Raw genomic sequence first — 18,508 nt, 5'->3', positions numbered from 1 at the left:
CAGCAGGGGGCGCACCAACAGGCCTGTAGGCCTACACACACACACACACACACACACACACACACGTATTGATCCAGGACCACAACTGGCCCTTTAAAGCCTTTAACACTGAAATAAATATGGATTCAGCTCCAGGTTTTAAAAGTATTAAGAATTTTATTTGTGAAATTATAAATATATATAAAAAAATTGCAAATTACATTTCACATAAAAACAGGAAGTGACGAAAACAATCAAACACACAAAAACACATTTCATGAACTCCTGAAACAGAGAAACTGAAGTAAAACCAGTCTGACCATGACAACCAGGACCTGAATCAGACCTGCAGACCGGTTCCAAACCAGACTCCATTTAAAAAATAGCAGTTTTTAAAATCTTCCCTCAGAGTTCAGTCTGATGGTTTTAGTGTCAGAAGAGTTTGGGCAGCTGTCTCAGGCGGCTCAGGTCCAGGATGTTTCCCACGGATCCCTCCGTCTGACGGCTGCTCGCCCTTACTAAAGATGGCCGCCCACTGGAACTGTTCTCCTTGTTGGCTGTGTTCGGTTTGTTGCCGGGTAACAGCTGCATTTTGGGCCGCAGGTCCCGGATCAGCTGACTCTGTGGGAGGAGCCTCTGATTTTCAGTAAGTGGCTGGTGAGCGTCCTCCTCCTCCTCCTCCTCCTCTTCTTCCTCCTCGATCAGGCCGTACCTCCTCATGTACTTCCTGGTGGCCAGAGACATGTTGCTAGGCGACAGGAGGGTGTCATTGGAGGAGGCGGGGCCCGGACTGGGGGCGTGGCCTCCCAGAGACAGTCTGCTGAGCTGAGAGTCGCTCAGGTAGCGCAGGGCGATGGCGTTGGCCTCCAGACTCAGATCCACGCTGCCTCCCGGGAACAGAATGCTGGCCGTTGGCTCGGAAACGCTCAGTCTGGACAGAACCGCCGTCGGGTTGATGCTCGCCAGAGTGCTGACGACAAACACACAAACAAACACAGTGAGAACAGAAACATCAGAGAAAGAACGGCTGATACACGGATCAATAACTTCATGAGTCAGAAACAATCTTCATCTCTGGCTGAAGATATTTCCAGTAAAACCAGTCTGAGCACCGTGGACACACCAGACTCCATTTGAAGAATAGCAGTTTCTAAAACCTCCCATTTCAGTCTGTAACTTATTGTATGTATGTTTGAGCGTCAGTATAAAAATATGAATACTGGATCTGGAACCGCAGTGAATCCTCTCAGACCAGGTGAGTCCAGTACCTGCTGCTCTCTATAGTCTGCTGGATTCTTCTGTCAGACTCGGTCAGATCCTCTCGGTCCACGTGGACTCCGAGCTGCTGCAGCTGTCGCAGGGTGGCGCTGACCACCGGGTCCCCACAGCTCCTCCTCCTGGAGGACTGGGAGGACTGGGAGGACTGGGAGCGATCGGGAACCACAGACAGGCTCCTCCTCCTGGACTCCTCCTCCACTTCCTGTCTGCTGTCTGACTCCTGCAGACGACTGGTCAGCTGATTCTGAGAGACAAACGGAGACAAACGTATTGATCGGTCTGACATTATCAGTTTTATTGGCTCATTGATCGTGAAGCTCCGAGTTACCATGAGGTTGAGATAGAAGCTCTGCTGCTCGTCTGCAGCTGCGTACATACTGACACTCTCCCCCAGGACCGGACTCTGGAGACCACTGGAACAGAGTCGACAAGTCTTTAACAACAAGTCTCAGGTCTTAAACAACAAGTCTCAGGTCTTAAACAACAAGTCTCAGGTCTTAAACAAGTCTCAGGTCTTAAACAACAGGTCTCAGGTCTTTAACAACAAGTCTCAGGTCTTAAACAACAAGTCTCAGGTCTTTAACAACAAGTCTCAGGTCTTAAACAACAAGTCTCAGGTCTTAAACAACAAGTCTCAGGTCTTAAACAACAAGTCTCAGGTCTTAAACAACAAGTCTCAGGTCTTAAACAACAAGTCTCAGGTCTTAAACAACAAGTCTCAGGTCTCCATCAGTAGACGAGACTCACCTGTGGTGACTAGAGGGGGAGACGGCAGGATCGTGTCCTGTGATGTCACTGTCCTCAGCTCCGTCCCCAGGCCTGATGACAGACAGGTCGGCGTGTGGGTGCGGTCTGCAGGAGGAGGAGGGGCTGGGAGAGGACGAGGGGGGAGGTGTGGGTGAGGAGGGGGGAGGAGCTTGTACATCCTGGTGTGGGAGGAGCTGAACAGGATTCCCCCAGAACAGACTCGCACCTGAAAACCAGAGGGTGAGATGACTTACACCTGTTAACACCTGTTAACCCGAGGAAACACCTGTCCCGTAGTTAACCCGAGGAAACACCTGTCCCGTAGTTAACCCGAGGAAACACCTGTCCCGTAGTTAACCCGAGGAAACACCTGTCCCGTAGTTAACCCGAGGAAACACCTGTCCCGTAGTTAACCAGAGGAAACACCTGTCCCGTAGTTAACCCGAGGAAACACCTGTCCCGTAGTTAACCCGAGGAAACACCTGTCCCGTAGTTAACCCGAGGAAACACCTGTCCCGTAGTTAACCAGAGGAAACACCTGTCCCGTAGTTAACCCGAGGAAACACCTGTCCCGTAGTTAACCAGAGGAAACACCTGTCCCGTAGTTAACCAGAGGAAACACCTGTCCCGTAGTTAACCCGAGGAAACACCTGTCCTGTAGTTAACCAGAGGAAACACCTGTCCCATCAGGCTCACCTGTCCCCACAGCGATGCTGGCCGTGCTCCTGGGTGTCTCAGCGTCGACCTGCCGACTGGAGGACTGAAGTTTCCCCTGAGCTTCCAGCAACATCTGCACCTAAACACAACAACAGTTGGTTCAACCTCAGTCAAACAGCTACAGGTGGACCAATCAGCAGCCTCCTCAGCCGTCCTACCTGCTGTACCTTCTGTGCTACCTTCCTTCTGTGTAACTCTGCTGCTGTAAAACATTACATTACACAATAACCTCTATCGTCTTTTCTAAATGAAACCTTTCTTATCTAATCTAAAACCTTTACTTTAGTGTTAAATATATATATTATTAGGACATCTCTACAGTAGAACCTGATGTTTGTTTATATTTCAATTAAAGCTGCACGATGAGGTAAAAACATTATATTGAGATTATGAGAGAACCATATTTTTTACATCACAAATTTAATCTTTTATTTAATCTAACACAACATATATGTATATAACTGTAGACTGTAATATGAATGGAACAATGGAAATATACACTAAACTCAGCGCTGCCATGATACACGTTGATTTACACGTTGATTTAATTTATACAGATTTTTATTTTGAACTGTAAGTGTGGAATAAAAAACGATGATACCTGAGCCTGCAGGAGGCGTAGCTGTCGGTCCTGTTGGAGGAGGAGCTGGTAGGTGTCTGTCGTTACGACTCCTGCCGCCTGATCGCAGCACTGATTCACACAGGAGGGACGGGGGAACTGGGGGGGAAGTACGGGGTCTGCTGCTGGACGGGAGGGATGAGGAGACGGGGAGTCACCACACCACGGAACAGCAGGAGGGAGGCTGTAGGGACAGGGAGGAGGAGGGAGGAGGGTGGAGGGAGGAGGTGGACTAGAGAGACGAGTGGAGGGAGGAGGAGTGTGTTGGTGGCTGGGGAGAGGAGAGGAGGAGCTGTGGGAGGGAGGGTGGTGATGGGAGGACCGAAGAGTACTGCGAGGAGGAACAAAAGGAGAACTTGGACGGTTGCTGGGAGGAGGAGGAGTGTGGTGATGGGAGTGAGCGGCAGGAGCAGCAGGGTGGAGACTGGAGGGAGGAGGAGGAGGAGTGTGGTGATGGGAGTGAGCGGCAGGAGGGTGGAGACTGGAGGGAGGAGGAGGAGTGTGGTGATGGGAGTGAGCAGCAGGAGCAGCAGGGTGGAGTCCTGGGGAGGAGAAGATGGAGGTGCAGTCGTAGGTGTGGGTGGGGCAGCAGGCGCAGGGCTGCTGCAGGTTGGAGTTGGGGGTGCTGTGGATGTGAGGAGGAGCAGCAGGAGGAGCAGTGGGTCTGGGAACCGAGGAGGAGGAGGAGGTGGGAGCAGGAGGTCTGTGGGCGGAGCCAGGGTTGGAGGTGAAGCTGCCGTCGATCAGCAGAGAAAGTTCAGGAACAGACGGCTGAACTCTCCGAGCCTGAAACAACAAACTCCTGCAGGTGAGCTCAGGTACCGACTGTGCTGCTATTGGCTGAGAGTCTGGCGATGTCATAGACACGTCTGTTACCGTGACAACTGCACCTCAGCGTCTGTTAGCCGTTCTGACCTGAAACTCGACCTGTGACTGACCTGCTGAGCGGGGGGGTGGGGGCTCGGAGACGGTCTTGGAGACAGGTCTTCATCCTCGACTCCAGAGTCCTGATCGGTGACGGACAGACCGGCAGCCGGGGGGACGGCGCTGAGGACAGAGAGACAGTGTGTAGGATTTACTAACTGAAGACTGCTTGTGTCTGTTTCTGACAACCTGAGAATGAACTGTAATTAATTAATGAACAGTCAGAGAACACCTTAAACTGTGTTACCTGCTGAAGGTGGTCTGAGCCTCTCTGAAGACCTCCCTCTGCCTGCTGTGATCCTCTGAACCCAGCTCACAGCGCAGAGTCTGACCCTCCACCGGCACCACCTGCTGATGGTCCACATGTCCACATTAGACCACATTCAGGTGTTCATCACTACAGTATCTGACAGAAGCTGTGTCTGAAGCTGCGGGTTGGGGGTGTCGTTACCTGGTACAGTGTGACACACTGGGAGGCTGTGAGCAGCTGGTAGTCTAGCTGTGGTCCAGATCCTGGTCCTGATCCTGGTCCAGATCCTGGTCCTCGACACTGGAAGAACTGGGGAGCTCTGTGCGTGGAACCGAACAGAACGAGCAGGAAACAGCGGCTCTCTGATAAAACTCTGCAACAGAAGAGAAACACTCAGTCAGACTGTCTGCTGAGTTTAAACACCTGAACCTCTGACAGCAACCTCACCTGTCCTGGAGGGCGGAGCTGAACAGGAACCTCAGACACCAGGTCCACACCTGAGGGTTGTAGACGTGTGTGACTCCACTCAGCCAGCTGTCACATGACAGGAAGTACAGTTAACTAACACAAACAAATATTATAACAGGCTGCTCTGATTAAAAACAATAAAGCTCTGAACACCAACATCGATGGATGGATCAATACGTTTTTAAATGACTCAAAATGACTTAAAATCTGTCATTTTATTCAGGTAACGCTGCGTTTCACCGGTCGCCTGTCGATGGCGTCATATCCCCTTTGTGCCTGCGTCAGCGTTGTGGTTGTCTGCCAGAAGCTGTCATACATTGACTGTTGATCCAGTGTGAAGCCACATTGTTACCATCCACTGTTTAGATCTTGGTGCTTTTTAACTCTAGATTTGAACCGGATGAAGGATTTTAGTCATCGGACGTCTGGATCTTAAGTTATCAGAGAAACAAGCTGAGCTAACGTTAGCAGCAGCTCGGCTCGCAGCCCCTCCGGGACGTCCTTTGTCTGTCCAACAGCGTGGGAGAAGCTGACTGCAATGACAGCAATGGTGGTGAAGACAACAACTCCCATGATCCCACGCTGCTTCACCACCTCATTAAACTTCCTGTTTTCTTATTGTTTTGGTGTGAGAGCCCCCTAGTGGCAGAAACTACATATTGTTAGTTTTAAGGTTTCTCCTTTGTGTCAGACGTCAGCAGGAGTAACAGCAGCTTTCTGGACTCTACCGCAGAGAAAGAACGCAACTCGAGGGCCTGAATTTTAATATATATAATATAATAAATACTTGGATGGTTTGTGGGTATCGGACACATGATGAACTCACAGTCCCACCAGCGGGAGGTTGGAGGCTTTAGGATCAGACTCCAGCAGCAGGAGCAGTTTTCTGGTCTGATCCATGGTCAGAAACCTGCAAACACAAACAGCAGTTAGAAAGTGACGAGCTCCGTCAGAAGGATGAACTCCTCTTCCAGAGGAACTCGTCCTCACCCTCTCTGGCGGCCCGAGGTGGCGTGCGGCGGCGGTCGGTTGATGCTGGTCAGACTCCTCAGCAGGGCCGTGGGGATGATGGGAACGGCTCGGACCGGCTGAACATCCATGCTGACGGACGGACAGACGGACGACCAGCTGAGGACGAACGCTGCGTGGTCAGACTGCTGAGAGCAGACGACACGACCGCTGACCTTTATCAGCTGGGACAGATCCAGAGTCTGTCTGCTGCTCACCGACTGCTGCAACGCCTGAGACAGAGAGAGAGAGACAGAGAGAGACAGACAGAGAGAGACAGAGAGAAAGAGAGAGACAGAGAAAGAGAGAGACAGAGAGAGACAGAGACAGAGAGAGACAGAGAGAGAGAAGAAGAGAGAGAGAGACAGAAAGAGAGAGAGAGAGACAGACAGAGAGAGAAGAGAGAGAGAGAGAGAGAGAGAGAGAGAGAGAGAGAGAGAGAGAGAGAGACAGAGAGAGAGAGAGAGAGAGAGAGAGAGACAGACAGACAGACAGAGAGAGAGAGAGAGACAGACAGACAGAGAGAGACAGAGAGAGAGAGAGAGAGACAGAGAGAGAGAGAGACAGAGAGAGAGAGAGAGAGAGAGAGAGAGAGAGAGAGAGAGAGAGAGAGAGAGAGAGAAGAAGTCATGTTTTCGGCTTGCTGCTAAACAAAACGCTTGTTTTTGGTCCAAAAATTTGATAAACACCGACTTTTTATGAGGAAAATGCAAAAGGAGTGACCACAATACACCAGAAGAGAGAAAAAGAGGAAAAGAAGGAGAAAGAAAGAGAAAGAAGGAACAAAGATAGAGTTGGAAGAAGGAGCTCAGAAACCGAACATCAAGCTTAAGAGAAACACGGAGAAAACAAAAAACAAACCAAGAAGAGGACAGGGGAGACTGAAGCAAGTAACAGCAAACTACTGGACACTGACATCAGTAAGTTTTTGCATTTATTACTATAAAACAAGTCCCAACTGAAACACTCAAGCTAATAGCTAACAAGCTAATACTGGACTGTGGTTACCTAGCAACGGCATCAATAACAGCAGTAGTGCTGTTTTAAACACAAACACAAAACCTTGAAGATCAACAGCTGTATCATGATGTCTACACACTCTGAAACCATTGAACATCCCCCCAGCTATCAAAAGCAAAACTGCAAAAGGAAAATATAAACAAACAATACTTCGAGAAAGACCAGAAATCTTATTCCTGGACCATCACAAAGATGGAAGGTTCTGCAATTTAATCTTCTGGACTGATGAACCAGTCGCCTGGCTGAATATGTTCAGCTCGCATTACCCAGCAATAAAGAGAACAGGTATTTGTAATGGATGGAAAATAAGTGTACTAGAAGAGAATGACTCTAACACCACCAGAATAACAGTAAACCTGTTCAAAAATGGAACTGCCATGATACAAGGCGACCTGAGACAGTTTGAACTCGACTTTCCTGCTATGAGACTGAGTGCTGAGAAGGAAAAGGAGATCCTCACAAACATCGCTCCAGCACTGGGAGCCAAACCCCCCTGTTCTGTCCCTGCTCCAGACAGACAGCCTGCAGATGCTGACACTGATCTTCCCCTGCTACAGCACTCTGAGGCTCTGGACATAATGAGAGAACACTTCTCCAGATGGAAATAGAACTGGTTCAGATCAGAGAGCAGCTGGACCAACAGCAGCCTACTTCTCCTACTGTCAGTGACTTCCAGGCCAAGAAAGAACAGAACAATGTCAACTCACAGCTGGACCATCTCAGTGAGGAGGTACAGGAATTTAGGAAGGACAGAGACAACTGCAGAACTGAGTTGGCTACTCTGAGAGAAGAGCTACATGAGAGGGACAGAACAGGGCTCAGTCTACAAGCCAGACTGAACTCCACACAACCCCCTGTGCTCACCTTTCAGACCCAGACCACATCCAGCCAAACTCCCACTACACCTGAAGTACAACAGGGCCCTTTCCTCTAGGACCACCCCTCTCACCCAGCCTGGTCAGACTCTAATCCCCCGTATCAACCTGCTGCCTCCATACACACATCCCAAGCCAAGACCCCTGAAACTGTCCAAAGCCTGGCCTCTGCCAGCCTCCAACTAGGAGCTCCAGACCTGAAACCACCACCGCAGCTCCACATCCAGACCCGACAGCTGAGACTGAACAAACACACACAGGCAGAAGGGCTGACATTATCCTCCTTATGGACTCTAATGGAAAGTTCCTGGATGAAAAGACCTCATTTCCAAGACACAGAACGGAGAAGATCTGGTGCCCCAACACCAGGAGAGCCCTGGAGCTGTTAACAGTGCCTGAGCTAGGCTCACCTAGCCACATCATCATCCAACAGGCACCAACGACTTAAGGTCCCAACAGGACAGACTGGCAGACTCTCTGAGGAGAGTCATTGAGCAAGCTTCCACCAATTTTCCTACCAGCAAGATAATCATATCCACACTGCTACACAGGAGAGACTTCCACCCCCACACCATTCACAGAGTGAATATCAGCCTCTCCAGGGACTGTGCCCTCAAACCCAACGTGTTCTTGGCCCACCACCCGACTCTCCACCTGGACTGCCTGTATGATAACATACACCTACACAGGAATGCAGTCCCCATCCTTGCTAGGACCCTGAAGGATGTTGCCCTTGGAAGGAGCCTTACTACCACTCCAAGGGGTAACCACACAACGCAGACCCCACGCAGACCGCCAGGACCTCCTCGACCTTCAAGACCATCCAGACCTCCACCATGCTTCCACCCCCGGCTGTCAGAGAGGATGACCAGGCCACCAAATCCACTGCATCACCAACATCACAACCCACAGCCCACCCCACTGCCAACACAACACTGGCCTCTGATACCCAGCCAGAGAGCCCCCCAGCCTGGAGGTCCTATACCCCCCCTCCTCCCAACGACAGAACCAAGACTACAGGAGCAGCAGCCTATTGGGCTGAACTATGCTGCAGCGGTGCCACAGCCCCACCCCCCTCTGGTGAACTCAGAAATATTACACATGCTAAACCTGCTCTGCTCTCGCCTCATGTAGCTACATGGTGGAAGAGCAGAGACACCACAATTATTAATAGTTTAACATGTTGTATATAATGAATAGTAATATAAGGACAACTCTTAACAGTATTTCATACATGATACACTCTAAAATGTCACTCAAAGTTTAATATTTTATTAATTTACCTCTTTTTACACTTTTCATTTATTACCATTATTATTTTTTAATATCTAGTTTATTATTATTATTTTTCTTTTAAGGTGTTTGTCTAATTTTTGAATGGATCACACTTGGAGATGAAATCGTTTACAATAACATGTTGGAACATTCAAGGTCTGAGATCATCAGCTTTTGGTTTAAAGAGCAGAAACTCAGATTTTAATAGAGAGTTAAAAGACTCTGACATAGTTTTACAGGAGACATGGTGCAGAGAAGATGTTTCCACTAGTTGTCCTCACGGCTACACTGAGATTATTATACCATCAACAAAACATCCCACAATAACCCAAGGCAGAGATTCAGGAGGCATGATTATATGGTGTAAATCAGAACTGAGCCAGTCCATCACAGTTATTAAAAAAGAAGAATCTTATATATGGTTGAAAATTAACAAAAAGATTATTTGTGCTGAGCAACATGTCTACATGTGTGCCATCTATATACCTCCATCAGAATCCCCCTACTACAACCCAGATATTTTCTCTATTCTTGAGGAGGAAATTAACCATTATAAAACCATGGGAAATGTATTACTCTGTGGGGACTTGAACACTCGAATAGGGGAAAGAGCTGACACTATGAACACCCAGGGAGACAAACACTTACCTGGAAGCACCTGCTTCCCCCTCCCTGAATGTCCTACTAGAAAGAGCTTTGACAAGCTTACTAATACAAGCGGTATGCAGCTTTTACAGCTCTGCCGTACACTGGGTCTGTACATAGTCAGCGGAGGCTACGAGGGGACTCTCTGGGTCGCTACACTTACAGCTCAGCTCTTGGCAGTAGTACGGTAGATTATTTCATTAAAGATCTAGATCCAATGTCTCTCAGAGCTTTCACAGTCAGCCCCCTCACACCCCTCTCAGACAACAGCAAAATCACAATCTATCTGAAAAGGGCCCAGTCTAACTCTGGAGCCCCTAGTGCCTGTGAACTGTTTAACAGCACATACTCATACAGATGGACCCCTGACAGCCTGGGGGGCATAACAAAAGGCACTGGAAAATCAAAACATATATGATTTAACTCATTTATTTCTAACTGAAACATTTCCCCACAATAATTCTGGTGTAAATTCTGCTGTGGACAAAATCAATTCAATTTTTCATCATTTGGCACTATTGTCTAATTTGAAAGCCTCCAAACCAAAATCTCAACAAATGAACAATAACAAATGGTTTGACACTGAATGCAAAAACCTAAGGAAAACTTTAAGGAAATTATCAAATGAAAAGCATAGAGACCCAGATAACCACAACATACGCTGTCAATATGAGGCCACTCTGAAACAATACAAGTACACCCTAAAAACAAAGAAAGAACAACACAGCAAGAACCAGCTCTGTGAAACTGAGGAATCCCTCGAATCCAACCATTTCTGGGAGAAATGGAACAACCTAAACAAAACCCAGCAGGATGAATTGGCGATCCAAGATGGAAATACTTGGATTAATCACTTTAGTGAATTATAAAGTAATATTACAAAAAATGATGATCAGTACAAGATATTCACAAAATGGAAAACTCTGGAGGCGGTGATAAAAAAACAACCAAAACCCTCTACCCAGTAACAGAACAAGAATTAACAGAAGTCATCCAGTCCCTGAAAGGAAAAAAGGCTTGTGGTATTGATGGAATCCTCAATGAAATGATCAAATACTCAGACCATAAAATCAGAATGGCTATACTAAAACTATTCAATACTATTCTGTCAACTGGAGCTTTTCCAGACATCTGGAACAAAGGTTTAATAACCCCAATTCATAAATCCGGAAATAAATATGATCCAAATAACTACAGAGGAATATGTGACCCAGTAACCTGGGAAAAATATTTTGCAACATCATTAACAAACGACTTGTCAACTTTCTTGATGACCACAATGTTCTGCATAAATGCCAAATTGGTTTCTTGCCAACTGCCATATATTGGACCATATATTTACCCTCCAGACTTTCAAAATTAAGAAAAGAAAGGTATATGCATGTTTCGTTGACTTCAAGAAAGCCTGATTCCATCTGGCACGAGGGCCTTTTCTATAGGCTACTTGAAAGTGGCATTGGAGGAGAAACATATGATCTGATTAAGAACATGTATACAAAAAGTGAATTTACCGTAAAGATTGGAAACAAACAAACAGCGTTCTTCTCCCAGGGCCGGGGAGTCAGGCAGGGATGCAATCTCAGTCCAATTCTCTTCAATCTATATATCAATGAATTAGCGAACCAACTAGAGCGTTCCAAGGCACCTGGCCTCACCCTGAACGACACAGAGATCAGAGGTCTGCTATATGCAGATGACTTAGTGTTGCTTTCACCTACTAAAGAAGGTTTGCAGCAGCACCTTAATCTCCTGCAGAGATTTTGTCAGACCTGGGCCCTGACAGTAAACACAGCAAAGACTAAGATAATGATCTTTCAGAAACAATACAGAAATCAGGTTACACACAATTTCTATTTAGACACCACTAACTTACAACATACAAAAAACTACACTTACCTTGGCCTCAACATTACATACACAGGAAACCTCAACATGGCTGTGAAAGATCTGAGGGACAAAGCAAGGAGAGCTTTCTATGCAATAAAGAGAAACATTAAAATATATATTCCAATCCAAATCTGGCTTAAAATTTTCCAATTTGTACTAGAACCAATAATTCTACATGGCAGCGAAATTTGGGGACCAAAACTAAATAATGAATTTGACAAATGGGACAAAACAATCATAGAATCTTTCCACAGCGAGTTCTGTAAGAGCATCCTGCAGGTGCAGAGAAAAACACCAAATAATCTGTGAAGAGCAGAACTCGACCAATACCCCCTCCTACTAAAAATACAGAAAAGATCAATTACATTTTACAATCACTTAAAATCAGTTAACCCCCAGACATACCATCACAAAGCCCTAACATACCAGGAGCTGAAACCAGAGAAGAGTCCCCTCAGCCAGCTGGTCCTGAGGCTCTCTGCAGTAACATGTCCCCAACAGCCTCAGGACAGCAACACCAACTCAATCAGACCAAACCAAATTATCAACAAGCAAAAAGAAAAATATATTGAACACTGGAAAGAAACGACCAAAACACAAAGTAAATTACAATGTTATCTGACCCTAAAAAGAGAATTCACACTGGCAAATTACCTGAGCACAATAAAATGTCCTAAACTAAGAACAATGTTGACAATGTACAGACTGAGTGAACACAGCCTGGCCATAGAAACGGGTCGCCACAGACAGAACTGGCTACCAGAAGAGGAGAGACTCTGCTCCCAGTGTGACAGAGGACAGGTAGAGACAGAGCTGCACTTTCTAACCTCATGCCCTAAATTCAAAACTTTAAGAGAAAAACAATTCGCAAACATTTCCCAAATATTCCCCAATATTCCCCAATTTTTAATTTATATCAGACACACAGAAACTCCCCTATTTACTGGGCACCCGATCTGACTGTTGTCATACCATTGAATAAGCGTATCCTGATACAATCATCCCACAGAAAGTCAAATTATTGCAGCAAAATATGTCTCCTCATGCCACCAACTGAGGACAACCAGTGGAAACTCAGATAAATGTATAAAATAATTGATTGTTTTAGTTGTTGTTTTTTAATATATATACACCCACACACACACACACACGTTTACAGTTTTATCTATCTATTTTATTTTAATATATTTTATTATATATAATATTTAATAATTTGTTATTACTGTTATATTGACAACAGACTACTTGTTTTAACTGTAGTTACTTTACTATTGTTTTAATGACATTTTTAGTTGACACAAACTGATTGATTGATTGATTGATTGTAATTAATTACTTATTGACTGAGATTGATTGTGACTGTGATTGTGATTGAGTCAATCATAGTTACAGTATTACCAACAGTATAGATTATAACTAATTTATTGTAAATATTGTTTTCCTTTAATGTTATTATTTTTAATTCCAAACGCTTGCTTGGCAATATGTTCAGAGTTACATCATACAGAGAGAGAGAGAGAGAGAGAGAGAGAGAGAGAGAGAGAGACAGACACAGAGAGAGAGAGACAGAAAGAGACAGAGAGAGACACTTCAGTTTTATTGTTGTATTATTTGATATATTGATCCTTTTACTGACATTATTGATTAAACTATTTACAACAGATAGCTGATCAATAACAGGCCATATGTGTGGAGATATGTTCACTGTCACAGTTTATCCACCAACAGTTTCAGACTGTACACAGTCAGGTTCACTGAGTGACTGAATTAATATTTACCAGGACAGCACTGATTATTTACACCATATTTGCTCATTATAATCAATCTTCCAGGTTTTCCAGGTTTTCCAGGACATGTGGAAACCTGCAGATTTAAATTAAACCTCTAAGTCAAACTGCACATTCAGCACAATTAATCAGCATCATGTTGTTGAGGACAGAAAACATCAGGACCTTTTGGATGAGCTGAGAAAAATCAGCTGTTGGTGACATAAATGACACGTTGCCATGACAACGGAAAACAGAGCAACTGCACATAACATCACACGCACACACGCGCACGCACACACACACACACACACACACACACACACACACACACACACACACACAACACACAGAGTAACTGAGCTCTGCTAATTCAGTTCCTATAAATCCTTCACAATAAAAGTTATTTTGTCATTTAAAAGCTTTTATTATGAAGCAGCAAAATCAGGAGGTTCATCAGCAGTAATGTAACACGACTCCTCTACAGGGTGACAGACAGTCAGACAGACAGGGTGACAGACAGGGTGACAGATAAACAGACAGACAGCGCAGACAGGGTGACAGAGAGACAGCGCAGACAGACGCGCAGACAGACAGGAGCTGCAGGTGTCAGACTCACCTTGAAGCAGTGATGTATCTCAGCCTCTGATTGGACGACAGCCTCAGTCTCGCTCTGCGTGGAGAACAAACAGGGAACCAGGACGTCTCCGGGCAGCAGAGCCGAGGGAACCCGGCCCGAGGCTCCAGCCTGGTCCCGACCCGGATCGAACCGGTCCAGAGTCACAGTGACCCCCTCCTCATCTGGACCGCAGCAGCACACAGAGGACAGGAGTTAATACGAGAAGTGAAAGTGACCAATCGGTGAGGAGGATGAGGTGACCTCTGACCTGTGTCCACAGACACTGAGCCCAGGAAGAAGCAGTGGAGGCGGGGCTTGTTGTTGTGACGGGCCTGACGCTGAGCCAATCGCAGAGCTTTCTCCATCAGCACCAACCGAGGCTTCCTACAGACAGACAGACAGACAGACAGACAGACAGACAGACAGAGCGAGAGAGACACACACACACACAGAGAGACAGACAGAGAGTGAGAAACAGACAGACAGACACACACACACAGAAAAGAAGAAAAGTCTCGCTGTGTCACGCAGCCGCTTTTATGATCAGTTTATGTTAAGAAATGATGAATTTTATATTTTAGAAAAGAGACTGCGCAGGAACCCTGAACACTGCAGACGTGGTTAGATGGCAGACTTTATTGCAGGTGTGTGTGTTTACCTGTGAGAGCAGAGCTGGAGGCGGAGCCTCTCTCCTGCAGGGCTGCCATCCCACAGAGCTGATCTGGATTTAGGGAAACTCAGCGGACTGACAGAGTTCATGGAGGTTCTGAAGGAGAGATAAAGTATCTGAATCTCAGCCGATAAACAACGTGGACAAACAGTCCTTCCAGCTCCGGAGCGACAACTAAACACCATCAATACAATCAGATGTTCAGTTTATCTTCACATCAGACCAATGACACTGTTTATAATGACAGTGTGTTAAACCTGCATTCTGTGTAACAACCAGCAGGGGGCACTCCACTGACTGCTATATAAACTGGTCCCATTCACTCTAATGGAGAATGAGCTCAGTAAACAGTTTCCTGATGAGTTTCTGGTCTCAGTCTCTAGTTTCAGTCTTCTTCCATACAGCATGATGTTCATTTAGTAACTGATGGTCCCATTTAGAGTAAAACAGACCATAAAGCAGTAAATTCTCACAATGCTAAATGTGGACGAGGAATGTTTGAGTTCAACAATGACTTCACTGATTGATGGAATAATTCCTCTAACACTGCTCAACTTACAGCAACAGTAACACAGAGAGAGACATACGAATAAACCCACCAACAGTTCGGTGCTTCGGTGACAGAACCTGTTGGAGATGCTGATGGTAACTGACAGAGGATTTAAACCTGTTCCTGAGCTGATGGATGATTTACTCAGTTCATGTAGTTTCAGTTCCTGTTATTGACACATAATATCCCATAACATCCCATAATATCTGTGTATTCCTGGTGGGAGATATGATGGATTCAGATAGTTCAGATAGTCCCAGTGCTGAGTTCTTCTAACCATCCACTCATTGATCAACAGACTAGAGACGTAACCATAAACTCAACTGACGAGTTCAGATAATTGATGACGACTTTATAAAATGATGAGATATTGAGATATAAACTGTGTACCATAATATTTAAATATCTTTATATTCCTACAACAGATCATTGTTTCCACACAGTTTATATTTTTATTTCCATTTCATATACACATCTGTCTGTCTGTCTGAACACAGTGCATCATTATTATTATTATTGTTATTATTATAGTGTTTATTATTGTTATTATTATTATAGTGTTTATTATTATTATTATTATAGTGTTTATTATTGTTATTATTATAGTGTTTATTATTGTTATTATTATAGTGTTTATTATTGTTATTATTATAGTGTTTATTATTGTTATTATAGTGTTTATTATTGTTATTATTATTATAGTGTTTATTATTGTTATTATTATAGTGTTTATTATTGTTATTATTATTATTATAGTGTATTTATTATTATTTAGTGTTTATTGTTGTTATTATAGTGTTTATTATTGTTATTATAGTGTTTATTATTGTTATTATTATTATTATAGTGTTTTTATTATTATTTAGTGTTTATTGTTGTTATTATAGTGTTTATTATTATAGTGTTTATTATTGTTATTATTATAATAGTGTTTATTATTATTATTATTGTGTTTATTATAATTATGGTGTTTATTGTTGTTGTTGTTGTGTTTACAGAGCTGCAGTACTGACAGATACTGGCTGTTTTCACACTCTCCGTTAACGTTAATGTGCAGGTGCACCAGCAGGTGTTGTTATTATTATTATTATATTATTATTATTATTATTATATTATTGTTGTTGTTGTTGTAGTGTTTACAGGTGCACCAGCAGGTGTTGTTATTATTATTATATTATTGTTGTTGTTGTTGTTGTAGTGTTTACAGGTGCACCTTATTTATATTTTTTTTTTTTTGTTTTTACGGTGCACCAGCAGGTGTTGTTATTATTATTATATTATTGTTGTTGTTGTTGTTGTTGTTGTTGTAGTGTTTACAGGTGCACCAGCAGGTGTTGTTATTATTATTATATTATTGTTGTTGTTGTTGTTGTTGTTGTTGTAGTGTTTACAGGTGCACCAGCAGGTGTGTTATATTGTTGTTGTTGTTGTTGTTGTTGTTGTAGTGTTTACAGGTGCACCAGCAGGTGTTGTTATTATTATTATATTATTGTTGTTGTTGTTGTTGTTGTAGTGTTTACAGGTGCACCAGCAGGTGTTGTTACCTGAACATGAACTCACCTTCCTCTCACATTGTCCGGAGTAAAAACTGTCTCAAACACTGCGGACGGCAGCGCCTGGAGCTTCACCGGGCAGCTCATCCGTGCAGCGGCCGACAGAGTGGAGCTGCGAGCGGCCACCGACCGCGGGAAACACCGCGCTGAGTTCCGCTAACGTTAGCCGCGTTAGCTCCCTCTGTTAGCTTCGTTAGCTCCGTTAGCTCCGCGTACCGGACGAAGTCCGTTAAACTGAACGTTCAGTGAAGTAACGAACTTTGTGAAAACGACTTTACTTTGGTTTCTCTGAAGCTAACTGACACTAATTCAGCCACAAACAGTCCGCCGGGAACAAACGCTGAACGCAGTTTAATAATGGCGCCGCTTCTTCTCCACTGGCGGGGCAACTCAACCAGCCAATAGCAAGCGCTTCCGGTGTCATTCTGACCAATCGCTTCGTTCCCTGTCTTCTTCTGGTGCTTCTTGTGTCGCCAGGGTTGGGGTTAGAACAGCGCCCCCACAGGGCAGCGTGTGAGTTATAAACTATATTTATATCGTTGGTTAACTGTCAGAAAACAGTTTTATCAACAATAATTACTCTAACTTCACAGTTTTATCAACAATAATTACTCTAACTTCACAGTTTTATCAACAATAATTACTCTAACTTTACAGTTTTATCAACAATAATTACTCTAACTTCACAGTTTTATCAACAATAATTACTCTAACTTCACAGTTTTATCAACAATAATTACTCTAACTTCACAGTTTTATCAACAATAATTACTCTAACTTCACAGTTTTATCAACAATAATTACTCTAACTTCACAGTTTTTATCAACAATAATTACTCTAACTTCACAGATAAGGACTTTTATTATAATCCTATAACTTTAAAATGTAGATTAAAACAAGAAAACATCAAATAATAACAGCACTCTGCTGTAAATTTAATTGTAGTTGTATATTATATAGATATGTATTATAGCAGTGTTTGTCTGTATTTATTGGTAATTTCATTGTTTTTACAGTTTAAATATCTTTAATTAAACATTAAAAAGACAAAAAGCTAAAAATTAAAGCTGATAACTGTATTTGAATTATAGAAAATAACATGAAATGATTTTTGAGTCAGTTATTTTTACTATTTATTTTACGGTATGTTTTGGTGCCTCAGCTGCTGGAAATGACAGACGGTTTTTCACAGTGTGAGTTAGTTGTGAATGAGTGAGTGTGTGTGTTGAATTATTCATGTGAGCAGCTGGATTATCTTCCCAACACACAAAGCAATCACCTGAAAAGCAGCACATGGAGGAATTATTTATCAGCGTGTTACACGACACTGAGTCCAGCACACAGAAACATAGGCTACAGGCTGCACTGTCCCCGAGCAGTCACAGGTTCAATTCTCAGCATCAGCAACCTGCTGCTAACAACCCCAACCTAAAGGACCACTTCTGACTGATGTGGTCTTCAGGAAACAACAGTGTACTCGAGGGCACAAGAGTCCTTTCATTGTTGCGTCTCATTGCACAAGAGAGTAAAGTTGTCAGGTTTTGGTAAAGCAATAAATCAACAGCTAACACATTCTTCTTTTATTGTTGTTAGCTGTTACACTGTGCTACTTACACACTGTTCTTGTTTCTATAGTTTTGGCCATGTTGTATAATTG

At 44.0% G+C, this 18,508-nt stretch overlaps 1 protein-coding gene across 1 annotated transcript; it reads right to left on the bottom strand.

The window, feature by feature from the left end:
* Positions 1-136: 136 nt before the first annotated feature.
* Positions 137-17,359, bottom strand: stil (STIL centriolar assembly protein). Its single transcript, XM_051375691.1, has 16 exons — positions 16,858-17,359; positions 14,736-14,843; positions 14,346-14,461; positions 14,078-14,259; positions 5,973-6,223; positions 5,809-5,892; positions 4,962-5,048; positions 4,716-4,887; positions 4,512-4,612; positions 4,279-4,387; positions 3,323-4,126; positions 2,701-2,800; positions 2,005-2,230; positions 1,586-1,670; positions 1,248-1,501; positions 137-949 (listed from the first exon to the last, which is right to left on the bottom strand). The coding sequence occupies exons 1-16, from the start codon at positions 16,935-16,937 to the stop codon at positions 412-414; spliced, it is 3,297 nt and encodes a 1,098-aa protein (XP_051231651.1). The 5' UTR covers positions 16,938-17,359; the 3' UTR covers positions 137-411.
* Between the last annotated feature and the right edge of the window lie 1,149 nt (positions 17,360-18,508).

The sequence above is a fragment of the Dicentrarchus labrax genome, unplaced genomic scaffold, assembly GCF_905237075.1.
Source record: "Dicentrarchus labrax unplaced genomic scaffold, dlabrax2021, whole genome shotgun sequence".
NCBI classification, from domain to species: domain Eukaryota; kingdom Metazoa; phylum Chordata; class Actinopteri; family Moronidae; genus Dicentrarchus; species Dicentrarchus labrax.
This window is presented reverse-complemented; position numbering and strand designations above follow the sequence as displayed.